The sequence below is a fragment of the Montipora capricornis genome, chromosome 10 (assembly GCF_036669925.1).
Source record: "Montipora capricornis isolate CH-2021 chromosome 10, ASM3666992v2, whole genome shotgun sequence".
Lineage (NCBI taxonomy): Eukaryota > Metazoa > Cnidaria > Anthozoa > Scleractinia > Acroporidae > Montipora > Montipora capricornis.
Genome location: NC_090892.1, coordinates 39,768,764 through 39,796,263, shown reverse-complemented (window position 1 = coordinate 39,796,263; position 27,500 = coordinate 39,768,764). Strand labels below are relative to the sequence as shown.

The 27,500-nt window shown below is 39.2% G+C and overlaps 3 protein-coding genes across 3 annotated transcripts in view; 2 read left to right on the top strand and 1 right to left on the bottom strand.

Moving 5' to 3' along the window:
• LOC138019421 (inositol monophosphatase 1-like) overlaps positions 1-10,376 on the top strand; it is a 27,130-nt gene extending 16,754 nt beyond the window's left edge. Inside the window, exon 9 of the mRNA XM_068866194.1 lies at positions 10,243-10,376. Coding sequence (XP_068722295.1) covers positions 10,243-10,276 — 34 coding nt within the window. The 3' untranslated portion in view covers positions 10,277-10,376. The remainder of the gene's footprint in view (positions 1-10,242) is intronic.
• On the bottom strand, positions 8,436-23,870 carry LOC138019419 (ER degradation-enhancing alpha-mannosidase-like protein 2). Its single transcript, XM_068866193.1, has 12 exons — positions 23,535-23,870; positions 21,527-21,637; positions 20,872-20,911; positions 20,092-20,197; positions 18,730-18,855; positions 17,835-17,972; positions 17,450-17,523; positions 15,735-15,876; positions 14,498-14,622; positions 13,259-13,403; positions 11,768-11,889; positions 8,436-10,500 (listed from the first exon to the last, which is right to left on the bottom strand). The coding sequence occupies exons 1-12, from the start codon at positions 23,624-23,626 to the stop codon at positions 10,045-10,047; spliced, it is 1,677 nt and encodes a 558-aa protein (XP_068722294.1). The 5' UTR covers positions 23,627-23,870; the 3' UTR covers positions 8,436-10,044.
• Positions 23,871-23,967: 97 nt separating this feature from the next.
• Positions 23,968-27,500, top strand: part of LOC138019173 (centrosomal protein of 290 kDa-like) — a 13,123-nt gene continuing 9,590 nt past the window's right edge. The window contains exons 1-4 of the mRNA XM_068865869.1: positions 23,968-24,072; positions 25,036-25,172; positions 25,956-26,102; positions 26,838-26,928. Of these exons, the coding sequence (XP_068721970.1) occupies positions 24,040-24,072; positions 25,036-25,172; positions 25,956-26,102; positions 26,838-26,928 (408 nt within the window). The 5' untranslated portion in view covers positions 23,968-24,039. The remainder of the gene's footprint in view (positions 24,073-25,035; positions 25,173-25,955; positions 26,103-26,837; positions 26,929-27,500) is intronic.

Below are 27,500 nucleotides of genomic sequence, written 5' to 3'. Positions count from 1 at the left end.
TCACTCTAAACAGTTCCCAGCATACATTGCGGTTCATGAGCTTACAGTCACACCCTCAACAATAACATGTCACGCAGCCTACACACTTCCCCACCAAAATGAAAGTGTTCTTCAAAATATTACAAAACTATTATCAGAGTTCTCTACAGCTATGCTGTAGATGTTGCTTAATCTTTGTCTCCTTTTAGCGTTTTGCGCCTGTATCTGGAATGTTCAGATCTTAAATGAAGTTTAATGCCCTCTAGTAGTGGGCAAGTTGTAAACAGCATGGCCACACGCAGAAATAAAGGGGCGCTCCAGGGTGAATAGCTGCCGTCGCTGGGGCCTGGATGGCGTTAACAAATGAACTGCTGACTGCTGGTTCAACACACTGGTACTGTGGATTTCCCAGGGAATTGTAAGTCAGGATCTGCAGCGGTCTCCTCTGGCGCTGCGGTCGAGTCCACACGTCTGCTCAGCAATGTCCTCCCCCTCTGATGGTTCAGTTTCGTCATTTCCAGGACTCCCTTCATTTGCAGGTTGCGTTTCGTCTGATGGCCCATTGGTGCCCTCCGTAAGCTCTTGATTCTCGACTGAGTCTGAAGGCAAGTCCTGGTCTGGAGACACTGGCTTTGAAGCTCTTACTTCAGTTGGCATCTCTTCCACAAATCTGTAATTCATTTCCCGATACAGACAAAGGGTGTTTCTCTGCTGTTGTTTTCGGGGTTCGTGTACCAAACCCCAGGTTCAGGGCATCTAACTCTAGAGCATCACAAGGCAGTAGTAAATTCCGATGAAGAACTCTCATGCGGCCACCCCCACGCTCAGGCTTAACTTTGTAAACTGGACTTTGGTCTCCCATTCGATCAACTACAACGTGGATAACGTGCTCCCAGTGGGGTCGTAATTTTCCGGGTCCACTGCGCTCGGTTAAGTTCCTAACTAGCACCCGATCTCCTGGCTGGAGAACTCCACCTGAGACTCTTGTTGTAAGATTCCTTGCCACGCTCGGCAGTCTTCTTTGCATTCCGTTGAGCTATCTAATTTGCCTCCTTCATATCGTGCTGCCAATTTTGGACATTAGTGTTGTAATCTCCCCTTGATTCAAATTAAACACCAGGTCGATGGGTAGGCCTAGTGTGCGTCCAAACAACAAATAATATGGAGCGTATCCCGTCGCCTCATGCTTAGTGCAATTGTACGCGTGGATCATCTTGTTGAGCGATTCATCCCACTTTCGTTTCTTCAGTTCTGGGAGGGTTCGCGGCATAGAGCGTGCGGTTCATCCTCTCCACTTGCCCATTCCCTTGAGGGTGGTAGGGGCTGGTGCGACACTTAAAAACGCCAGACAGTTTATGCAGTTGACGGAAGAGGTTGTTCTCAAATTCTCCTCCCTGATCACTGTGAATACGGGCTGGAAATCCAAAACGTGGTACAAAATCACTGTAAATTTTTTCAGCCACCGTTCGTGCTGACTTGTTTCAGGTAGGCCTGTGCAAACCTTGTGAAGTGATCGACTATCAGCAAGATGTACTCAAATCCCCGTTGGCTTTTCTCCAAATGGAGAAAGTCTATGGACACCATCTGAAAAGGGGCAGTCGTTGTAATACTCTCCATTGGTGCTCTAGGGGGGATTTGGGGCTTCTTGTGCTGGATGCAGCGACATTTGTTGGCAATGAAGTGCTCGATTTCCTCTTGCATGTAAGGCCAATAGAACCTGGATCTCGCCAAGTCCACCATTCGGTCTGCCCCCAGGTGACCCATTTCAATGTGAAGCTCCTGGTAACCAGCTGCTTAAACTTTGTGGGTAATACTAGCTGTAATCGACTCTTCGTTTGGCGCCAGAGAATCCCGTCCACTGATATGTGGAGTTTATTTCATGCTCTTAAGTAATAAGATGTTCTACGAGTCTCGTTTTTTCGTTCTCCTCCTGATGGTGGATATCCCCGTTTCTTGTATACTAAGATGCGTAAGATATCGGGGTCTTCCCGCTGAGCTCTTTGTATTCTTCTGAAGTAAGTTGTCGGAACACTAAATCTGTGACGGCCGGTTCTGCGTGGACCATGCCAACGCTTGCTGAGACTGCTGCCACCCAGTGTGTAGCTTCGTCTTTCTGATGGATCACTGCTTGTATTTTTGCAAAGATTGCGTCCTTTTCCATTTCTGCAGTACAGGCTTCCATGTATTCACTGGGGTCTAGTGGCAGGCGGGATAGTACATCCGCGTCAATGTTAGATTTACCAGGCCGATACTTAATAATAAAATTAAAATCTGCCAGTTCTGCAATCCACCGATGCCCCACCGCGGACAACTTGGCTGACGATAGCACGTAAGTAAGTGGATTGTTGTCGGTGCAGACAGTGAAGGAGGTGGAGTAGTACAACTAATCACGAAACGTCTGTTACCGCCCATTTGAGGGTAAGGAACTCCAATTTCCCCGCGTGCATGTGGTAGTTTTTCTCTGATGGAGTTAGTGTCCTAGAGGCATAACCTAGAATTCTCAAGTTTCCATCCTGTTCTTGATACAACACAGCTCCAAGTCCTTCTTGGGAGGCGTCTGTATGAAGCACAAATGATTTTGTAAAGTCGGGAAATGCCATCACTGGAGGAGAAGTCAGTCCATGTTACCCTATAATTACTAGCCAATGGATCTGGGTCAGCCATGAGATCATACAGGGGCTTAGCTATGCGTGAGAAATCCTGGATGTATTGTCTGTAATAGCTCAAGAACCCCAGCAATTTACGTACATCACCCACTGTTGCTAGTTTCTGTTTCGCTAAGTTATGTACAGCGGGGTCTAGAGAGTAGCCATCGCCAGAAACAACCCGCCCCAAATATCTAACTTGTCGTTGGAAGAACTTGCACTTTGATGGCTTTACCTTTATGCCATGCTCCTGTAGTCGACGCAGAACTTGTCGGGCATCCTGAACGTGTTCATCAAAGGTCTTACTATACACCAAGACATCATCCAGGTAGGGAATGCAGATGTTGTCATGTAAGCCGTCTAGACATTCATTCATACTCCTTTGGAAGGCCGTCGGTGCATTCATAAGCCCAAACGGTATTCTGTTCCACTGATATAATCCCCAGGGGGTCACAAATGCAGTGAGGGGGCGACTTTCTTCTGCCATGAAGCCTTGGTGGTAGGCCTTCCCTTGGTCCAGAACTGTAAACCATTTGTTGCGGCCCAGACCATTTAAGATATCTTGTATTCGGGGAATCGGCTGCCTTTCTGGATATGTTTTCTTGTTCAATTCTCGATAATCGATACACAGTCGCAGGCTCCCATCTTTTTTTCGAACACAGACCATGGGTGAAGAGTACGTCGAACGGGACTTGCAGATCCAGTTTCGATTAATCAGGTCTTCCAAGTACTCTTTCACTTCCCCATAGAGTGGCTTGGGGATGGAGATATAGTTCTTCTGTACTAGCTCATTGTCCTTTAGCTGGATTTCAAGCTCCAAATTTTCAACACAGCAAACATCATCGTCGGTTCTGGCAAAGGCACCAGCTTCTTGTTGTAGCATTTCGCGGACAATCAATTGTCCATTTTCTTCTAGCTGACTCAAGTCAACTGGTGGCTCCCATTCATCTTGTTTGTGACCTTGATGTGAGGTAGCTTCGGAATAAGGTTTCTCCTTTCCGCGAGTGCATATTTGGTCGGGGGGATTTGGAATTAGTAAAACTGAATTAACCATGTGTACTCGACCCAGTTCTGTTCTGTGCTTGAGCAAGATGTTTCTGTCTGTATTGCTGCTGACCAAGATGGTGACGTGACTGGATGTTCCCGGGGTGATTTTAGTGAGTTCCTCACCCAATTCCAGTCCGTCTGGGAGCTCGCCGTCTTCATTAGGCTCAAATATCATTGGCATTCCCTCTTGAACAGGCCCAAAGTGAATTTGACACTTAACTCTCGTTGCCTCTCCTTTTGGCAGCATAACATCTCTCTTTCCAACTTTGACAGCTGTGGCACCAGTATCCTGTGATCTTGACCAGATGAGATTGACCAGAGCGCCTACGTGAGTATGATAACGGAACGGAATGACTGCTGAATGATGTTACTTACAGCTTGAGAGTTTTCACTATGTTGACTGAGAATGTCTTCTATAACGTTGAAGCCGATGATCGGGTACTCTTGTTCCTTTTGTCCCACCAGTACTGGAACTGTCAGTTCACCAGTAGTTGTGTCGTCTCCAGCCAACTTAAACCTGAGCTCGATCCACCCATCGAATGGAATGTCTGTCCCATTCATTGCTTCCAGATTTAACTCTTCTCCAGCTCCCAACAACTCTTCAACATTTCTTAACACCTCCAGCGGTAAGTAAGTTTGTTGCCACTTTCTTGACACAACACAGACCTGGGAGCCTGTATCCCAAAGTGCCTCCACCCCTTTTCCCTGAATTAGGCATTTTACCATGCACCTCCGTCCTACGAGTTTTGTCAGTCCAGCCTGCTGTCTTGGTGTTAAGTGAGTGGCAGGGTAACGTCGCGTTCAAATCATCACCAGCAACTTCAGCTGTTTTCTGTTTCTCAAGTTCCTGTATAGCCATGCAAAACTGGTCTGTGTGCAGTTCTGTGTTTTACTTGACATCCCTTTAAACAATATCTACTGGTTTTACAAGCTTCGCAGCGGTTAAGTGGTACATCATCTGTTCCCTGGTTTCCACACTGAATGCAATGGTACTGATTTTCTAGCCCGGTCACACCCTGTCCCATGGGCGTGACCTCTGACCGTTTCCCTGAAATTCTGCAGGAGAGCGTCGGCTAAACTGGGCAGTACACTCGCGCACATAATGGCCACTAGCCCCACACCTGAAGCAATGGTTGCAAACCATCCATTTCGACTTTGTTGTTAGGTCCTGCACTGTGGAGGTTGTCTCATATACTGTTGTGTTGGGGGGTTTTGAGCTTGGGGTGGGGCCCGAACTCTCTCTTTGACAGCAGCCACTTCTGCCTTAAGCTCCCTTAGTTCTTTCATAAGGGCTTGCTCCACCTCAGTATTCTTTTTTGCCGGCTTGTCCCCACCTTCTTGAACAGCATTCACCTTGGGGGTTAGCTGGGAACCAAATTTCTGTGATCGCTTCATTTCGTTACTGAAACACACATTGAGTTTTTCGAATAGCTCTTCATCGCTCAAAGTTTTCTTCTCCAGGTAAGGCTTCATTTCGATCTTAATATTCTCATTTTGCAGGCCAAGTGAAAAGCTATGGATAAACATGCCATGTACTAAAGTAGGATCACATTTCAGTTCCGAATCCCTTTCTTGAGATGCAAACAAGATTTTTTGTTTCAAATCGAGAAGGCGGATCAAGAACTCTTGAGGTTTTTCCTTTGGGTGCTGCACAGTTGAGCTCAACTGATGGTATAGTTCAGTTGCTGTTCTCTCCTGATAATGCGAACGCATAATTCTCCTTAATTTGGCAAGTGTTAAATCCGCCTTACCCTCCAAATAACTTCTTAAACTTAACGCCGGATTGATTGCTTTTATTACAGCTTCTTTAATTTCATCCTCTGTATAATCATTCTTTAAACCACTCTCAATCTGATGTACTAGCGCAGAAAAACTCAACCGATCCTTCTGCGACACGTCGCCAATCTGGCCCGAAATCTTGAGAGTCACGTTTGAATTTTGAAGTTGATACTGTGGGTTTTTGCTCTACTTTGACGGTCGCCTTAATGTTTTTCAGGGGCCTCCGGCAGTTCCGTTTTCTCCTCCGGTACACTTTCTTTTTCCTGCGTGCTTAGAGACGACGATAACCCTTTGAGCTTCTCATAATGTAGTTCCTCCGTTTCAAGATATTTATTTAAAGCTCGGATAAAGACCAACCTTCCCTTGCTCTCAGGCGGCAAAGTAATTTCCAGCCCTCTACAAACTTCTTTAAGCCTTTCCTCGTTCAAGGTACACAACGCGGCCTGAATTTCGATCTGTAGACTCTCGATATCCGCCATACTTCAAACAAATCAATCTTTCGTACTCACCAATAGTACAATCAGCCGTCCACAATAGAAATGCTACACTTCACGTCGCAATTAGTCCGCCGTCTACCCCAACCAACTCGCACTCGACAAATCAACCAAACGTGCCAAACCACTTTGTCCTTCACAATTTCCGGCGGCTCTTCGTCGATGAAAAGCTTCTTTGGTTCGAGTCCTGGCAGGGTCGCCAATGTTACACACTCAAATCAAATCGGAAAACGTTTTATTAAAGCACAAGCTCCGTACTTTTCAACTACTCTTCCAGCACATGCTTTTTTTCACCCTAACAGTTCCCAGCAAACATTGTGGTTCATGAGCTTTACAGTCACACACTCAACAATAACATGTCACGCAGCCTACATCTGCACGTTTCGGCTTGAAGATGTCATACAGTAAAACTGAAACTATGGCTTTCAATGTAGATGAGGAAATAAAGAGCCAAGAAAGTCTGATTACCATTGGTGATAACAAAATCAAGAACGTACGAACTTTTAAGTATCTTGGGTACACTATTACTAACGAAGAAAAGAAAACATCTCGTTTCCTATATGCAAGGATTGGAGCGGCTTACCAAAAATGGAATGAGGTTAAACATGTCCTCACTGATCGACGAATCAAGCTGTCGACCCGAGGTAGATTTCTGACAACGTGTGTGCGTTCCCGGCTCCTTTACAGCATCCAAGCATGTTCACTAACAGAGAAGGAGCTCGATACAATCGAGGTGATTTGGAATAGTTTTTTGTGGAAAATGGTGAAGGGTGGGTACCAACGCATAAATACACCCACAAACAAGGAAAAGCAAACAACAACTGATAGAGGTAGACTGGAGGTACAGGATCTCGGACGATAAATTGAGGGAGATGACTAACACACTCCCCATCCTCACCTTTTGCCAACGCCACCATATCAAATATCTGGGACACATCTGTAGAGTAGGGAACAGGGCGATGCAGAAACAATTATTGTTTGGTACAAGGACGCAAGGCAAAGTATGGAAAAATATGGAAAAACTTCTAGGTGTGGACAGGGCTCAAGTGAGAAGAGCTACGATGACAAAAACAGATCTGATGCGACTGGTGGATGTAAATCTAACCCCACCAGGAGCGCCCCAAGGCCAGACATGTGCCCAGCGGGAAATACGATGATGATGATGATGATGATTGTCTTTCACAGAATCATCCACCGATTTCAATTCCTTGACTTTTTCTTCCAATAATTGCACCGCAATAACCCGTTGACTTTACAAGATGATGGTGGGTATGTACACTGTAACCGTTTATTGGCAGCTCGACGGGCGTGATCTGCTTGTGTCCGAGGAGTTACACTTGATCATGTTTATGCGCCGTGCATCAATGGACAGATTCCCCGGATAAGAATTCGAAACTGCTGAGGCATCAACAACCTTGAGATCATGACCACCACAGAGACGCCATCCTTTCCCATCCCCTCGGGTGATAAGGTGGTTGTAAGGGAGAATGCACACAACACGCATCCTACATTGCGAAAATGCATATATTTCAAATAATCACCTATGTAACTATACTAAAACAACAATTATTATTAACCTGAGACTCGGTGAATAAAAACTGACAAATTCACCTCGCCTTTAGCGAATTATTGTTAATTATAACAATACTTGTTTATATATATCTTGCATGATAAATGTTTGTAAGAAATAATATTTCACGCATTTACAAACATTAGAATGTGTGCCCCTGAACAGAACACCTTGTTGCATAACTGACACGGCGGTTTCTCTCGGAGTGTCGGTCCAACTTAAAAAAAAAATGTCGCACTGCAACAGATTATTTGAATCGGATCTATTTTCATTTCCATGAATTCGTCATTCATTGACTGTCAACGTACATGCTAGATTTGCGCTCCGACGCCATGTAAACCGGCCTTTAGAAAACAGTGCTTTTGTTGAAGATTTGATCTGTTTGCTTTTATTAAAAACAATCATTAGTTTGGTGAACATAGTAGAGCGGTTTTTTATTGAGTGTCAAAAGTAATTACCGAATTGCTTTGGTTTTGCATTACTTCACTCAGTGATTGCTTCAAAGCCAAAACCAAAACCAATCATGGCTCGCGCGTGCACATTTTTCCGCGCTTTGTGTCGGCTACGTGTAATTGATTGGTTTACTGGATTGTCTCCGTCCTTTTTGATTGGCCAAAGCAATTACTTTGGTTTTGATTTTATGACACTCCATTGAAACTCGCTCTAACTGTCTGGTATTTCTAATAAAATTTATATATTTGTAATAATCCTTAAAGATATTTCCTTGTTTTTTATGAACAGCTTGGGGGGGGGGGGGGGGGGGGTATCTTTCAAAAATTAATGATTTTATTATCAGAGAGGACGGTTTCCATATTATTGGGTGTCCAAAATTAAAAAAACCTATAGTCACATTACTGCAAACAGCAGGACGAACCAATAAAACTTGGCAGCACTTCAAAGTCACTTTAAATTATTATTCACTCCTTAGAGCGAGTTTCAGTCGAGTGACGAAAACCAAAACCAAACTAATTACTTTGGCCAATCAAAAAGGACGGAGGCAATCCAGTAAACCAATCAAAACTCGAAGTAATTACACGTAGCCGACACAAAGCGCGCGAAAATGTGCACGCGCGAGCCACGATTGGTTTTGGTTTCACTTCTGCTTGGTTGAAAAAAGTGGCGCGAGAACTTTGAACCAATCACCGAGTGAAGTAATGCAAAACCAACGTAATTCACTAATTACTTTCGACACTCAATTGAAAACCGCTCTATTAGTTGAAACAGTGGTCTTAGAATAATCTTCTACCTATGAACCACTATACCATGCAATACATGTACTTTACTGTAAACCAGCACCTATATAGCATAAAAATTTCAGTGATAAAAATGTATTACACTTAATTGAAATAGTTCAAACTAATTATAAGAAAGATTCACGTCATCATTAATTTTATGGAATTGCCAACAACTTTGTTCTTTGTTCTCTCTTGAAGAAAAATGATAGTTCTGTGTTTTGAAGTCTTTATGTACACAACCACTGTGCAACGCATTTTGATCAATTTGAGCCGGAAACGAGGACACAATTTCTGCAAGAAACTGTTGCATGTTACACACAAGAAAGAATGCAAAAGACAAGATGACAATTTATTTTCGTCTGTTTGTTTGTTTGTTTAGACACTGTTGTTTTCAATTTTTGGTAATTTACCCTGCAAGTGTTCGTTCGTTGCAGAATGCTTTATTGCTCAATCTTTGGCTGTATTTTTCACAAAGTAGCTAAAAATAGGCGTTAAAAACATCATGAATGAATGTGTCGCCTTAAGTGGCTGTCCATGTAGTCCTTTAACAATTTATTACTATTGGTATTACAGGTAGAGCGAGTTTCAATCGAGTGTCGTAAAACCATGATCAAAGTAATTACTTTGGCCAATCAAAAAAGACGGAGACAATTTAGTAAACCAATAAAAACTCGAAGTAATTACACGTAGTCGACACAAAGCGCGGTAACATGTACAAACGCGAGCCAAGATTGGTTTTGGTTTCACTTCTGATTGGTTGAAAAAGTGGCGCGAGAACTTTGAATCAATCACTGAGTGAAGTAATGCAAAACCAAAGCAATCCGCTAATTACATTAAAAACTGTTGGGACTGTATCACGCTTCAGTGAACTGGATACCCATTGTTTTAATGAAAATCCCCCCCCCCCAATGAATTGTATCATGGAATTTGCAAAAATAGCGAATTTTGCATCTGTTTTGCTTGTCTTTTTACAGATATCTTCTTTCCAGTTTGCCTTTTGATAAAAGGTTCCTTTTATCGGTTGAGCATGCTTTAGTGTTACCTCCAAATTTTTGGAACTTTGAAAACACATCCTTTGCTAGTTGTTTTCAAAATGACCACTGTACAGTGGTCATTACAGAGAGGATATGCTAAGTTCTTTGTTTCTGCATTAAGAAAAGTACTTTCCGCAGGAAAGGGAATCCTTTTGTGGCAGAGAAAAATAATAATTTATTAATAGCAGTGGCGACGACAGCATAAAGACAAGCAAAACACATGGATAAAACGTCTGCTAGTAATTTTTAAGCCTAACGATATCATGTCTTTCCAGAAGACAACTCTTCAATAAATGCGCCAAACATTGAAAGCTTTTTCTGAAATGGTCTTGCTTTACAAGTGTATTCTCCTGTTAACGTTCTTGTCTCTTTTTCATTGTCAGTATCTCCTTCATCTGAGTTTTTTGTCCTTCCTTTGGTTACTATTCCAAATAATTGTTGAACTTTTAAATCCTCTGGCAAATGGGTAAGCCTTGATGATGAACAACAATGAATGGCACCAATGTCAATAGGGTGTGCCTCTGTATTGAAGATATATCCCGCAGAGCCCGTAAAACAAGACAAAGAATCAGATGGTGTCATTTGAAGATCCACTGAACCATTGCTCTGATGTATGAAATTATGTTCGTCAAATAAGAGATACAAATACTTGGTTGTCTCAGCCAAGAAAAATGACTCCATTCTATCCTCTTTCTCGTGTGTTTTCACATCTTTTATCTAAAAAACATACAAGTCACATTAATTTCAATCTGGTCAACCAAGTTCATAAGATGCTTGAAAAAATAGCCAATAATCATTTTGATTACAAACTTAATTGACCACACACCCCATAGGGGCTTTTCAGGGCCGACGAAATGTAATCAAGGAAACGACAGAACAGAACAAAAATTACAATAACAACTGTTCAGAATCCTAACTGGCCGGAGGCAAACTAATTGGCTGTTTACAAAAGCAGCCAAGAAGAAGAAGAAAAAGAAGAAGAAGAACTTTATTTAAGTGTCAAAGTATTTAGCTAAATATAAGCTAATTGTGGACACTAAAGGAACATTCAAAATACAAAAGTAATACTCTAAAATATTTACAAATTTAATATTGCTTGATTCTGAGAAAATCTAAAACACTTACAAATTTATAACTTAGTCTCGACTAATCTAAAATATTGATATGTATATAATTACTTAGTATCAGCTAAACAATTCAACTGAGCGGCAGTCACTGGACAAAAAGAGATAAAATAAAATAACATTCCATTGCAAAGCTGGTTAGGTGACCAGTGCATAAATTGCAGGTGATGCACGTGCCCTCAATTAGAGCTGTCCGGCCTTTCTTTTTAATGCTTTTTCTAAAATTGTCCAGTGACTGTCGAACCAGGGACTACCAGGATCAAATTGAACGAGTGGTCAGAACTCGGGATCTCCAGATCTCAAAGCAAGCAACCCAACCACCAGGCTGCACTCCCTCCTGATTAGTGCCTTTTGATTACAAGGTAAAAATTATTCTCTTTTTTATATCTGATTGCTGTAAATGTTCGAATATTCAATAATAATTCCTTTCAAAACAGTTGCAGAATCTTTACCAAACAGTTTAAGATGATTAATAAACACGTGACAAGACACTCCAGTAAATTACTGCATGAGAGCTAATCTCTGGAGCATGTGGGGCTCAAACCTGAGTTGGACCAAAAATCTGGGTCTTCAATTAACTGGGAAGAAAGTGCTGCCTTGGTATAATAATTATTATTGCCCTCTGCAAATGGCCACAATTTTAGTCTTCTTGGGATGATAAAATTCGACTAAAAGAGCCCAATCACCATTAAAAAGAGTAGAGCACTGACCTGTATTTGTAAGAGGGTTGTGGTCTAGGTAGCCTTAGCAAAGCACACTTAGTCTAATATCATTGGGCAACACCCAACATCAGCTTAGGTAAAAGTTATTTTAATAAGTAAGTTACAAAATGACATGTTCTAAAATAATCTCATACTCACAGTAGCATAGCCACATGGCGTTCTTGCACTACTTTCTATAGATTCCAACATATCCCTTCCTACTTCCAGAAAATATGGATCTTTTGTTGCACGGTATAGGTACATGGCACTTTCAATCAACTCTATTAACAACCCAGAGGACAAAACAAATTTCAACTTTTAACTTTTCCAGTCAATAACAAATTCAAGTGTCACAGTGTCCCATGAAGCTTAAGTCTGAGAATCAACTATGTATTTAAAAGCATAATGTTATTATTTTTAAAGTACATGAAAAAGGTAAAGATAAGTCATTTGTGACACTTGTCAACGCGCATCTCATTGTTTCCGATCCTGGCCATATCTGAACAAGCTGCCAGCATACCAGAACTGGAAGGGAACATACATGTACATGCTCGACAAAACTGTTATAAAACCCGCACACCGGTGCACCGGTGGCTCAGGTGCACCGGTGGCTCAGTTGGTTGAGCAGCGGGCTGTCATGCAGGAGGTCGTGAGTTCAGCTCTGGCAGGACCAATACTCAGGGTCTTCAAAATAACTGAGGAGAAAGTGCTGCCTTTGTAATTACATCTGCAAATGGTTAGACTTGGTTAGACTAGTCTTCTCGGATAAGGACGATAAGCCGGAGGTCCCGTCTTACAACCCTTCAATGTTCATAATCTTGTGGGACGTAAAAGAACCCGCACACTTGTCATAAAGAGTAGGGCATGTAGTTCCCGGTGTTGTGGTCTGGTCTTTCTGGTCTGGATAGGGTAGGGTGGAGCACCTCGCATAGAACCTCGAGTCCTGTTCGTGCTCCTTCCCTCTGGACCGGTTTGCCCAGTAGAAGAGACAAACCAGATGTCTCGTAAATCAATCAAAAAAAAAAATCAAATCAAAACAGATGTAAACAACCTAAACGGAGCTCAAAGATGGCTTCCCACATTAATTTATTAGTATTGTAATTTGTGATTTTAAAAATGGAAGACCTTTGTTTCATGATACAATGTATATGTCAAACTTTTTTCCGTAACTGTACTGAAAGCCTTTCAAGACGTTTTCACTTTGTCCACAAAAACATCTCTCACTTTAATAGTCTAGCCACTGTGACACTGTCAATCAGGCTTTCAAAGAATGTTTGTATTTTATAAAGAGACCTTGACATCAGATTTTTCTGATTTGAGGGTTTTTAAAACAGATGCAAACTTTATCAAAATTGAATCAGTACTTTAAAATCACTGAAATCATTAACTGCTTTGAAATTTCCAGCTATGAGTACCTTTGACCAATAATTTCTATCAAATTGCATGCAGTAGCTAGTACATGTAGCTACATCCGTTTATGTACAAGTACGCACTGTAAGCTGGTAATGGAGCTGAAATATCTGGATTTATAAAAATTAATTGAAAGAGTCTTCTTGCCCTTTCTTGATAAGGATGCAAGTGGAATATGTCTTTAATTATTTGGAATGCTTGAAAATCATTGAACAGAACAAGGACCCTTGTTCCTCTCACCTGGTCTTAAGGGGTATCCTGCTCTTCCAGAATATGGCTCGCCTGAAGCAATCTGATAAAACTCAGGGATGAACCCAAAGTGACGCCACACACTATGGTACTTTTGAAGTGTCCTTGATGCAGGACCTATGTCTCCCCACAGAGTCTATGACAAATGGAAAAGAATGATTTTTTCCCCCCATTTTTGCTTCATGATAGTTTAATTTAATATTATCACAGCGCAGATTCGCAAAGATAATTAACATTGAGTACTGCTGACACTGTGCAAGGGCTTTCACACAAAGAAGTGCTACAAAAGACACAGTATCTTAGGTGACTGCAGCTTACTTTGTTAATCATAGATGCATAGAGTTTTGAGATCATTTGGGCAATAAAAAGCCTTTGAATGACCTGTCAGTTATATTTGAATAATAAAAATACTATTTATCCTTCCTTTGTTAAGTCCACAGACACTTTCATCACAATAGAAACATCATTTTAAGGGTTAAGCTTAAAAAATGATGTCATGAATAAAGTTGATTGCCATCTTGAGTAATCACACATGTTAATTTGTATGAAGTGGAGCAAAAGCAGAGGCTAATGTTTTCTGGTTTACCATCAAGTTAATTAACTCATTGACTCCTGAGAGTGAGGCATAACAGATTTTATTCTAACGCAAAATCAAAAGTGGTTCAGCGTTGTCTGTACTCTTACCGACAATGATATTCGTCATCACAGTGGTCAAAATGTTGTGGACTCACCAGGTACAATATTCAAAGCCAAAGAAAGTTTTTATTTCAGAGTGTGACCAAAATCGTGACACAAAGAAAGAACGACCGTTGTCTATAACTTTTTTGCAATATGATCGATTTATTTCCCAAAATGAGCATTCCTGATTGGCTATTACACTGCGTGACAAATTGACGCAAGAATGACATGTGCAGCATTGTCTAGACTCATATCAACAACAGCAAATTAGCCAATCAGATTGTGAGATTAGCATGAAGCGACTAGGAGTATTTCTACTCCCCCCTGGATGGGATGCCAGTCGATCGCAGGGTGACCCTCAGCATTATTCGCCGGTACCCATTTACACGCCTAGGTGGAGAGAGGCATTGTGAGAGTAAAGTGTCTTGCCCAAGAACACAATTAGTTCTCCTGTAAGGAGAACTAATTTTTTTGTTGTTAAAAATACCAGTATGTGACCAGCATCACTACTTCATTTGACATTTTGTTAATGTGGCATATCATTCCTTTCACCTGAAGCCCTGGCCAATATGCATCTAAAGACTGGAAGATTGGCATAGTGATCTGACCTTTCTCCATGTGGGCCCACACGTACCAGTCACTGATTTTCAAATACTGTTGCACCTTGCCATAATATTCTGCAATGCATATGAGTAGTCAGAAAATCTTGTTTCAATCACATTCTTCATGTCTTTTCTGTTGCATAAACATGTAAAACCGTTTGAATCTTGCAAGCAACCATATTACAAAAACCAAGAAGTTTTCCATTATTTTATGACCCCCGTGCAAATTAAGGCCCTCGAACTTGGTTAGTAAGAGGTATTTAACTAAATGAGATCAACAGTGGATGCAATGTGGTACACAACTGGACCTTGCAGAAGTACGCTAATTGAAATGTCGACAATATGGGCTCAAATACAAACCAGATGAAGATTAAGGGTCTTGAAAGAACTGGGAAGATTCTTGCTTTGCTTTCAAAACAGAGGTCGACCTGAGTAATGGACTCTGAGACCTACTGTAATGATGACTCTCAGTGGGCTTTGTCCCTTAATGCATAAATGAAATGAAATGAAAATTGCAAAATGGAAAGATTTACTGGATTTCACGAACTAGAAAAATAAGTAAATGACGCATAGGTAAGTGATAAGTGGCTGAGCCAAAATGGTCCAGAAAAAGTGGCTTTTGATTGGCAAGTGGTTGTCCCCAGTTCAAATTCTGTTCTGAACACTGGATGGATTCTGCCTTAATTCAACTCCACTAAACTTAGTAAACAGCCAACTACCCTGCTTAACAGAAGTTTCCTTTATTTCCATCTTCAGTGACAAGGAAAGGAAACCTCTGTGCTGATCTCCTCTATGTGGCCCAGAACTTTGGGCACACAATTAAACTCTTGACTGGTTTAAAACGTGCTGCAACCAGTTTGAATTTAGTGCCTGCTCAATGCCAAACGAGTGAAGTGACATTGCACCATGACGTGCATGCGTGACAGAACATCGAGGAAGATCCATGGAAAGGTCTCTTGCTAGGGAGGGAAATCAATGGAACCTATGCCAACCGGGGTCACAGCCAACTACTGAATTAATTACTTAATTATTGCTTCCCACCAGTTTGGGTTCTTAATCATGTTACCTTCCACTTGAAATAAGTCATTGAACTGGAAAAAATGCTTCCTGTAACTTATGGTACAGCTGGCAAACTTGGCTGCTTATTTGTAAATAAAAGTTGAAATGAAAGAATACAAGATTGTTACCTTTAAACATGTCAACCAGTCGTGGTAAACCAAACAAAATGCCTCCCTTTAAGAGGTATTCAAAGTACGAATCTACACCAGCTCCGATGCCTGCATCTTGGGCTGTCCAGTGTCCATTCATGACATTTATGTGATTACCCACCTAAAGCACAAGACTGTCATTTAATGAATGAGAATAAATAATTTATTAATAATCATTATTAATAATGGATCATTAATATTTTAAAACTAATACCGGTCATACATTTTATACCACTGTTTGAGATTGAATACATGCATGTGTCTAAGAGTATGCAAACAGTACATAGAATTAAATCCCAGCAATTCTTATCCAACTAAAATTAATATTCTGACAGACCTGACCAAAAAATACACATATGCCATTTCCTGCAAACTGAGACTGTAATGATTTCCTCAGCTTTTCTCTCCATTCATTCAACAATAACAATAATAATGATAAAAATAAAAATACTACTACTACTACTACTACTACTACTACTACTACTAATAATAATAATAATTATAATTATTATAAGCAAGCAATGGAGGCCAAGATCATCAACACTGCCATCCCTGAAGATGCACAAGTAAAATTAAAGGAAAGGAAAGGAAAGTAACTTTATTTGTCTAGTTGTTCTAGCGCTGGAGCACTAACTGGGGACATTGTAAACTGAAATTAACAATTAATGCAAATCAAGTCAAGTATTAAAAGACAAAGAACTGGGAAAACAGAGAAGTAGCAATTACTTAGGGAAGAAATAGGAAACTGAAGAAAGTGACTGTAGTGCCAGTTGTGATCAGAGTATTAGGGGCTGTGTCTGACATGTTTGACAAACACATGAAGAAGTTTGACATTACCATCAGATTTGAAGTGATTCAAAAAAATGGCTAGACTATTCAGGGAAAGTTTTGTCCTTTTAGGAAATCAGGACCTAATGCTCCCAAAGGTAATTGGCCAGGCAAGAAATACCTTTTAAGCCTGATATCCTATAATAATAATAATAATAATAATAATAATAGTAATGATGATGATGATGATGATGATGATGATGATGATAACACCAAAAGAAAATGAAGACATGAAATGAAGACATAAAAAAGCCATGGATCAGAAATTTTATGACTCAACACTAGCAGGATCCAGAAGTATCAGCCCACTGTCAGTAGATACAATCATTAGACAGAGGCTCCTTATCACAAAGAGCTATAAATCACAAAAGTTACACAAACGAGTAGACTCTGTTTTAAAGATCAGGAGACAGTATCATACATACTCTGTGGCTTTTCTCATATAGCACAGTCACTGTACAAAGAACGAAACGACAGAATGCTACGCCTTGTTTACCATGCTTTACTAGAAAGATACCAATTTGAAATGGAATTGGTGAAAAGGAGAATGAGAAAAATGAAAGTATCAGGAGCTTAAGAGAAATTGCAAGAATGTGGAGCATGAGAACTGTACAGGAGGCAGTGACAGAGGTACCAATAAATTATCGTTGTAGGACCACTGGGAAGTGTAACAAAAAACTTGGATTTATAAGTGGCTGGGAAAGTTGGACGTGAGGTAAATCTCTCGTGACGTAAAATAATAAATCCATGCTTTGAATCTTTTTCTTGTATTTTAAATTATTATAAGAGAGCTTGACAAGCGATGATAGTTCAATATTTTTCTAAACGTCTCATTGCCCTTGTTTAGCACCCTTTTATGCTCTCACCAGTCCTAGTTTTGACCTGCTATTCCACAACCCTTCCAGAGCTCTTAAAGCAGCATTGATAAATCTTTCATCGCCTGACATTCAATTGAGAATTAAAGCAACAAAATTACTTCTTCTGAACAAATAACTACAAATGCCAAATGGTTAACATATATTTGTTGCATCATTCAGGATGGATTTTGTTTTAAGGCTTCTAGACTGTGCTCATTACCAGTTTCCCTGTATGAATGTTGTATCCCACACATTAATGCAATGTTCTTCTGGGCTAAAGAAAACTGCTTGTGATAATATCACTGAACACTCAATAATTAATTACTAGAGGTTTGTTTATCCAAGGTTCCACTGCATTCAACTATTAACAACACACAACTTGACCAGAATGTACCTGTCAAGGCACTGATTGTTCCAAATTCTATTATAAATGTGCCACACCCAGCTGTACAGGTGATGGGTGTCTCCGACGCTGGGACTCCATAACGAAGATTCACTGTGCCATAAGGCATACCAGTTGGAGTGTCAAATGCTACAACAAAAGGAATAGGAATAACTACTGATGTACTGACGAATGTAAAATAAAGAATTACTGGTACCTTTTAGCAGAGTTCCATGCACCAAAGATAAGAAAATATAATGGTAACACATCTGTGTCAGAAAATTTGGTTTTGGTCTCTGTACGACCGTACATATATCCACCCGTCCATGTATGCCAATGTGACCAGTATCACCTGACCATGTCGTGGGCTCAAGTTTGAGAATCAATACTTGTATTCTGGTCTCCAGCTAGTTTACAGCATATAGATCTTTGATATTGGACATCCATGTTATGGTTAACTGACACCTGTGAAAACAGGTATCCACTGACCAGTATCACATGACCATTTTGGAGCTCATCAAGGTCAGCTGTTTTTCTTTAATTTTTTTTTTCACGTTGACCGCTGACCAGGTACTGGTTTTAACTGGATCACAGGCTCAAGCCAGCTTAATTTATTGTAAGAATAAATAACCCAGGAGGTCTGCTAAATCTATATTATATTAAAGAGCCAATGGCAACCCCACTGGTGGAGTAGTCACCTCTAAACATAATGTTTATATATCAGAGGACTGTCGAAAGAGTTCAAACACTGTTTCCGAAGGAGTAGGAGGATTTATATGTGTATGTTGTCCATTGTTTCCTGGTCTAGCATTGACAGTCTCTAGTATTGCAATACGGTACATGTCCTTGGAATGGCATAATAAAAACAATGGCAGTATTTTATTATGAAAAATGGAAGATTTCAAACCTGGTAAAAGTCTCTCTGCTACATCCACAGCCAGTCTTAACAGGGGTCCATCACAGGGCCAACCTTGCTCCACTTTCACTCCAGCTCTTGCAGCAAGTAAGTGTGCTGACAACAGGCCCCCAATAACTGAAATAATAATAATAATTATTATAATGAAAATATTTAACTGCTAACCTATTACATCAGTGATCACCAACAATAACTTTGCTGACGATGATGATGACAAAGATAATTTTTCCACACATCAATCTATTTTGAGTAAGGTGCTAATACCTATCAATTGTGAGTAGTAAAATACATAATACGTAGAAGTAAAATCAAATCAAATATTGGTTTTCTTTTTACTGACAAGGAAAAATATGAGTATCTCAGAGAAATGCCTTTAATAGAGCAAAGAAAAACAACAGTATCTCCGGTTTCCGTAGCATGAAGCAACTAGGAGTATTTCTACTCCCTCGATGGCTTAGCGGTTAATACAGAGGAGAAGTAATCTCGGATGTACTACACTGTATGGTGCGAGGGTTCAAATCCTTGGAGCGGCATGGAATGTTGTGAAAGTTCAAGGTAAGAGTCACAGTCTGTTGGTAGTAAGCAAGGACAGTAAGGGGGAAGGAGAGGGAGAGACGGTAATTGGATGAAGAACCGAAGGCAAGGGAAAGGTGGAGAAAGGTGTTTTCTTTTTTATTCCCCCTAAAAATCCAGGTCCCATTTTTTAAAATTACATCCCCCAAAAAAAGGGAAACCCTTTTTTGGACAGTTCATAATAACCTAGGTTGAAACAAAATGACCTAGTTTGGTTGCCAATTAACCTAGGAACAAAATGACCTGCAACATAAGCATCAGTTCCCTGACTACTTTACAATATTAATGTAATTACAGAATAAACATCCTTTCATTCTCAGAGTTTAAGGTAGCTTCCTAAAGTTTTCCGAAGAAAAAAGATCAAGATTTTGAAATTTGAGAAATTAAAGCAACAGGAAGTCTCAAGATTCTGGAGTGTTAGTCACTGCAATTGATGTAAAATGATGTAAAGTGACCAAGCTCCTGGAGGGGGGACTGAAAACTAAACATTTCTAAGGCCTTTTCTCTAAACCAGTAGCCATACAACCAGGGTTAAAATTTGGGAATTAGTAAACATTATGAAGACGCAACCTTTTCAGTTATTATCAAAATAGACCAAAATCGACATTTTTGCCATAATTTGTGAAAAAAAGTGTTTGACAGGTTTAACTATTAATTTCTATACATGATTATTTTTTCTGGCTAAGGAAATCCTGAAATTTTATGGTGGGGTCATATGGCTGTCATTTCTTTAGAACCAAAGTCATGCCAACATTGTTGAACTACAAAATGGCAACTCACCTCTTATGTTTGTTTCAAATACTGAGACATTGATGTCAACATTAAAATTTAGTGAAACAGCTAAGAGATTTGAAATCCTTTGAAACTCAGAACCATTCCCAAGAACCTTCAACAAGAAATTAATGAGCATTACTTTAGCAACTATAATCTCAGTCAGCCCTTACTTTTATCATTGACTAATAATATTGGCTATGCAATAAAACTCTTAAAAACATTAACTCCTCCATTCACACAAAAAGATTGGAACAGTAATAATCTCCAGTCCCTTAAGCTTTGTGAAAACTTAAGGCCGCTACAAGTCCGTGTTTTCAAAGGCTTTCAGGAATATACAGTGTTTCAAGAGCACCTGAGAAAACAACAATATATTTATGGGGTAAAGGGTTCATGAAGGTGTTATGTGCCAGGGTTTCAACAATATTATATGGCAAACAGGGAAAATGCTGAAACCACTTCTTACAGCAATGGTTCCATGGATCTCTTTCATAATGGATGCCAATAAATAGACTTTTGTTTTCATGTTAACAAAGAAACCTTTTGGGCCTCACTTCCATGAACAAAATGCAAGAGAATATTAACACAAAATACAAACAAATGTAGAAGACGGCACCCTAACTTTACAAAACTGGTCTATAACAACCCGAATAAATATGTAACAAGTGTCCAATTCACAAGGCCAAAGTATTCGCTCCTTACAATAAGTACTAACAAAATTGTATGCACAAGCAAAACTGCTCTAGTTGTTGTTTGCATCATGTTACACTTATAATTAGGTACACTTACCAAAAGTGTATCCAAGGCATCTATTAAGGTCAAGGAGTAGCTGAAAACAGGTGACAACAACTTAATCTCTGAATATTTATATGCTTATTAATAAGCACCTGTTAGGGACTATAAAAATTATAAAATGGAAGACAAATATTTGAAGTGTGGAATAAAACATTTTGAGGTTGAAGATCTTCGCAGTGGTAATTGTAATAATTGTAAATTATTGTAATCTGTTTACCCACAGAACACCTTAAGAGTGCTCCGCAGCTTGTTCAATATATGTCCATGCATTCAGGATTGAATTGGAATTTGAAAGTGTTGGTTTTTCTGGAGAGGAGAAAAGTGGAGTACCCGGAGAAAAACCTCTGGGAGCAACAACAAAGTCAACCCACATAATTGTCGCTAGGACCGGTAATTGAACCTGGGCCACATTGACGGGAGGTGAATGCTCTCACCACTGTGCCACCCCTGCTCCCTCACACTTGCACACTTCTTTAGAAGTGAAAGGAATGTCTGAAAATTCACTGAGCTTCAACGAGATCCAATGACCTCTTTGATTCTGGTGCAGTGCTCTACTAACTGAACTATCAAACAAAATAGGCCACTTTCAAAGGTTTAAACAAGGAAAAAATTTGAATCACAACATGAATTACACTCATTCAAACGTTACCTTCCCCAAGTGTCCTGACCACTGCATGACAAAGGTCTTAATTCATCATATGGATACGCATATTGCAGGTAACTGTCATAACCATGATAAAACATTGCTTTTGTCTTCAGTCTGAAATGATCAATAACTACTTCATTAAATGACAGTTGCGAGTGCATATCTCTGGTAATTTACTGTTAATTTTATTTTGGTTAAGAAGGGTCTGATGGCTTTCTCCTGTTATATTTCTGCAAACTTTGCAATTATAAGCCAAACCGGTTAGCTCTTTACAAGGTGTGAAATTCTTCATCACCAAATAAAAGCTATGTTTGTGGTCATCACCTGCCAGGGGTGTTTTGCAAAATAATGAAAACTGAACCGACCAAATGTCAAAATCAATGTCCTCAAATCCCTTCTTGAAGCTTATAGACCTTATTCCAAAATGGCCGTCATTTAATTAAATATTCTTTTATTTTTATTCAAGTTAGCCCTTGATGCGTCGTTCTTAAGCTGAAAATTCAAAAGAATATTTTGCCTTGAACGACGCATCAAGGTCTAATTTCAATAAAAACAAAAGAATATCTAAATGGCGGCCATTTTGGAATAAGGTGTATATCTTTTGGATATACCCAACAATATCTGAAAGACCCTGAAAGCTAACCATTTTAAAGTTGCTGTGTAATAATAATAATAATAATAATAATAATAATAATAATAATAATAATAATATTGTGGATCTACATGGGCTAAAAGAATTTAAAGGTAACCAGTAAATTATGGTGTTCTACAAAATGGCCCACCCATCATTAACATAACATTTCAATCCAGGGCAACTGCAGAAAAATCTGGGGCTCTCTCCATTTGGTCAGCAAATACCATGCTTAATTTGACAGGCAGAATCCAAGAAAAAGCAAAAGCCTTTATTTTTTAATAAAAATACAGTCAATAGACATTCCAGGTGTTATGGATGCAATTTGAGCCTACAATGGAGCAAAGTCTTCAAAAGGTTCAGAGTCATTTTTATCTCAGAGATTTGATGACCCATTCGGGAGACAGAGAGATTTGTTCCGTACCCGGGAGACTCATGGATAATCTGTGAGAGTTAGCATGAATGTTTTTATACTCCATGAACTTCTTTCCTTTGTAAGCTGCGTTGAAGTACCTAGTATATTATTGTAAGAGAAAGATCAACAGGGGCAAGTGCTCTGTGAACCTCAAGGAAAAAAGTATTCATCATTATGAAAAAGATATAGTGTATACTGGTCTGCTGTGGTTCAAATGTCTTCTCTGTTCAAAATTTTTTAAACCAGTTCAGATTTGATTTTCCTCTGTTTCAGATTATGATAATGACTATTACCGAAAGAAAAATCCACAGTAACCCATTCATAACTCAAACGCCCTAGGATGACCCCCACTGACGAGTAAATTCGTCCGGCGTCAGACAGAGTAAAATCTATTAAGTGTCACTCTAAGGGGTCAATGGGTAAATGGGGACATGATAGTTATTGCCTGAGTTTAACCCACTCACACCTCAAATGCCCCAAGGACACCCCCCCCCCCCCCTCCCCTTTGACAAGTAAAATCATCTGGCATTAGACAGAATAAAATCTATTAAGTGTCACTCTCATGGGTCAATGAGTTAATAATAATAATGAAGACTTTATTTGTGTCAGAATGATCTAGTTAACATATATGTATGTAACCTAATGGTGGACACCTTTCTACCTACCTGTACACTATGAAGAGTAATCCTGGAAAACCAACAAGTTAATTAACTCCCACCACCCATAAAACTCTGCTTAAGAATATTAAAATTATCAAGATGTGTTGTGTACTCCTTATAGAACATCTAAGAGTTAAAAAAGTGCCAACATTGTATTGCTTTGAACAATTATAAAACCAAGACAAGATTTTTAACCACAACATACACATCCAACAAATTTGATAAGAACATGTACATGCCTACAAAGCTAATAATCTGTGTTTGTACAACTGCACGACAAAAAAATAACACTCTTCTCTTACTTACCTGTACCTATCTCTCTCATCTTTTGACATGCAGTTTGCCAGAATTATAAAAATGAACAGAAAACACACGGGCACAATCTTGGCTTGATGCATTTTGGAAAGTTTCGTCAGAGCATATCGCGCAGTTTACGTGATTCGAGGTAAGCTTAACGACGAAATATTCAAGAATGAAAATGGTTTGAAAGACATGTGAAGACGAAATCCCAAAACCTTAATGGAGTGTGTTGGAAACAGTGACCTTTCTCGAAAACGGTAGTCCTAACTGTACGTACGTAAGTCTGAAATTCAACCCGATAACAGGAACAATTCATCGACGGAAACAAAAATAAACACGTCAGTGTTATACCGGGACAAAATAGTTTCCCATACATCACCTACCTACCGTCCGCTGATTTCCTTCTTTTATTGGGGGCGCTTATGTCAGCGGTTTTAACAAAATGGCGGATGATTTGAAAAGTTTCAGGAAGGATTTTCACCAGTAGTAAACAAACTGCGGCAAGTATAGGATGTCTGTTCCTAGCATCCACAACTGTCTTTACGTAAGTGTTCGAGACTTTCTTTTACCACATCTACTTTCTACGAAAAGGTAATGAGACAACTTTTAACCCGCAAAGGATTTACAAACACCATCTATACTGTATAAGCATAAATAACCGCGTCTGTATTTTGTATTTCAAGTCTAGAATTACAGGAAAAGCTACCGAAAAGAAAGAACTGGGAAGGTTTATATTTATATATTAGCAGGGCATGAACAATCGATGGCAATCGATGTCAATTAATTATTGATAATCGATAGACAATCCGACGATCGCACAAGTTTTTGTGATTATCGATTGTCATCGATTATCAATGTCATCGATAATCGATGGGAATCGATCAGTAGGCCATTTTCGAAATATCAAATATTCAGCTTGATATTGAGGCAGTGAGGAATGAATGTGAAAAATATTTGTATATTATGCACTTTCCTTTGTCTTTGCCCTCTAAAACTCTTTTTCAAGCTGAATCTTAATATATCGACAATGGCCTATTAAATAACATCGATTTCCAATAGGAACGCCAATCGATGACACTCGATGAAGTTTGCCACTACTTACTGCGATTGGTCATTAATTGGCCGATGCCAATTAATTAAAGATAATCAATTGCCATCGATTGATTGCTTGATTTTCCAATCACTGAGTTCCATCAATTGTTCGGGCCCTGATTTAGGTGGTGAGGCAGCTGACTTGTGAGAAAGCAGCAAGTTAAAATAAAGTGGCCCAGAATTATTATACTTTTGATTCTTTTCAGACAGTTGAGGAGCCAACAGTTATCACTGTCAGTTCAAACTGCTAATCAATGTTCAAACCAGACAAAACAAAACAAAACAAACTTTACAATGGGAACTATGGGCTTAATAATTATTATATAAGTTAAACCCTTTTGAAGCTAGATAGAAAAACTACTCTAACTTAAACTCTTTTTTCTTTCACTTTCTTCTCAAATTTCTAAATTTGCAGCTCTCTGCCGAAAATGAGCGTATCAAGAGGAAATACAAGAAACTTGTCAAAAGGAATGGGCAATTGGAGAAAGAACTAAATGACCTCAAGGAACAGTTTAATAGAAACAATGAATTGATGCAAACTTTTACTAGGAGGTATTAAACTCCTCAAAGTCAAACAACTTTTTGATTAATAAAATCAGTTGTCGTGCATGGTTCTTTCCCACTGCATGCCACAGCAGTTTTGTATGGCAAGTTTGCACCATACAGTACTTGGTTTTCCCAAGCAATATGGCAATTTTTTTCTGACTCTGTGGCATGCGCTAACAACCCATGGCAAAGGCAAGGTACTGTCACATCTTGATGCCTAAGAAATACATGTACTTGAGTACTGTTGGGTGGTATTAAATTTACCAAACAAAAGTCAGAATAATTTCTGCAAAACTTGCAGTTAAAAAACTACAGTTATGTCTCACCATAAAGGCATCTTTTATGTTTGGGAAGGCTAACAAGCCACTGCCAGGGGCAATAATTATTACAGCTAAAAAAATAACAACACTACAGTAATACTACTAATAATAATATTTATTATTATTATTATTATTATTGACTAGTATTTTATACAAGGCTAAAATTTTAAAAAGTAAAAGGCTGAAGGTTTTCGGCATTAAGCCATCTTCAGTATGTAGTTTTACCGTCCACTTGATTGTTATTATTATGATTATTATTATTATTACATCTATACCCTAGCCTTTCTCAAACATGTTGCAGTCCCCTCGGGAGGCACTCCCAGCAACACCTGTGGCTTAAGATTTGTAAAATAATGCTGAAAAACCTTTCATTTTTTCGAAAATCCAAGTCGGACATTTATTTTTTCAAATATCCACAATATTTATGATAAAATGTTTTATGTTATCTATCTTAATTCACTCCAAAAAGTGTTCAAGTCCAAACTGATGCCAAGAGGCCAAAGTCAGCTGGTGGGGTGATGACAGTGAGAGGCCAGCAAAATCAATCACAGCCACAACGGTCAGAATATGATCGACCAAGGAAATCAATGGATGAACAGTTTGAAAGGACAACAAAGTTAGTTTTGGAGTGATTCACCTCAGAATCCAACACAGCCATAAATGAGAATTTAATGGTGTTTGGGTTTCAAATGCAACCCCAACTGAAAAGCAACCCATAGCATTATTTAGGGTTGAGGAATGGTGTTGAGTTTAGTTTGTTGGATAATTTGGGCAGGGCCAAGTAAGAAACAAACAGCAAGCACAATACATGTAGGCAATTAAATATGCCCAGGACTTTCAAAGCAACGAACTTGGTGTTGGGGTTGGTTGCGGTGTGAACACACAATCTTGTGGTTAAGTAGAGTATACACTCCACTAACTGAGCAATTACCGGTATAATAATTATTACCATGGTTACCACAACCCACAACCCCTGACTTTGTGTTGAGAGAGGAAAATGGTGTTCTAAAATATAAAATATACTTTAATACCGATGCCATTAAGGGTCATGAAACAAAAGGATTGAAGTGAACAGGACAAATAATTTGTCCTGTTTACTTCAATCCTCTTGTTCTCACAGTGACAGCTCATTAATTATTAATGAACTGTCACTGTGAGAGAATTAAGCCTTGGAAAAATTTTTTGAAATTTCATCAGTTTCTCAAGATTATTGCACAAATTGGTTGTTTGACTTGCAATGGCACATCAAGGAAGCCTATAATGCCCTATAATTTTGGTTTGATGTAATGTACTTGAAGTTCAATGATTATTTGGGCTTTGATGTTCTCTCCATTGTGCTTTTTATGAGCAGAATGTTGTCCTTGCACAATGACCTGATGAAGAAGTATCAGAAAGAACAAAGGACCAATACAGCTCAAGTGGAAAAAATTGCAACTTTAAGTGTATGTTTTCTACTGTGTGATATGCTTCCTAACTGTGAATTAAAAGTGATTAATATGGTATCCTTTGAGTAGGTAGGGTATACAAATTGTAAATTAATAATAATATCTAGCCTACCATGAAAGATTCATTTGACATTTTTAATCTGCACCAAAACAGTACCACATTTTAAAACCTTTTTATGTCCATCATATCCCAAAGAATTTTCCTTCACAATTTAAGCACTTAAATCTCGACACCACTAAAGTTCCAAAACAGGATTGGAGCCTATTAAACATAACAAATAACAAACTGTGGAAAAGTGGAAATGATATTTCTGAAAAATACACGAACAGCTGTAACTGAGTTGGCTTTGTTTTGTTGCATAGTCACAAGATTGCAAGCTGCTTGAGGTTTTTTGAAGTCCGGAGATAGTGCCTCCACCCCAAATGTTTATAAAGTGCAGCTGTAGGGTTTTATTTTCCTGATTTTGACTCATAACAACACTTCTTGATGGCTGGAATCTCAATGGTTAATATTATTTTGATATGATCTTTACAGAATTACATGCCTGTGACTGTCTTTGGCCAACGAA

What these genes read in the sequence shown, in the direction of transcription:
- LOC138019419 (XM_068866193.1), bottom strand. Translation starts at nt 23,626, where the DNA reads ATGCATCAAGCCAAGATTGTGCCCGTGTGTTTTCTGTTCATTTTTATA. An exon ending in ATGCCTTGGATACACTTTTG is followed by an intron (nt 20,198 to 20,871) that starts GTAAGTGTACCT and finishes TTCTTGTTGAAG; the next exon opens with GTTCTTGGGAATGGTTCTGA. An exon ending in AACAATCAGTGCCTTGACAG is followed by an intron (nt 17,524 to 17,834) that starts GTACATTCTGGT and finishes ATTGAATGTCAG; the next exon opens with GCGATGAAAGATTTATCAAT.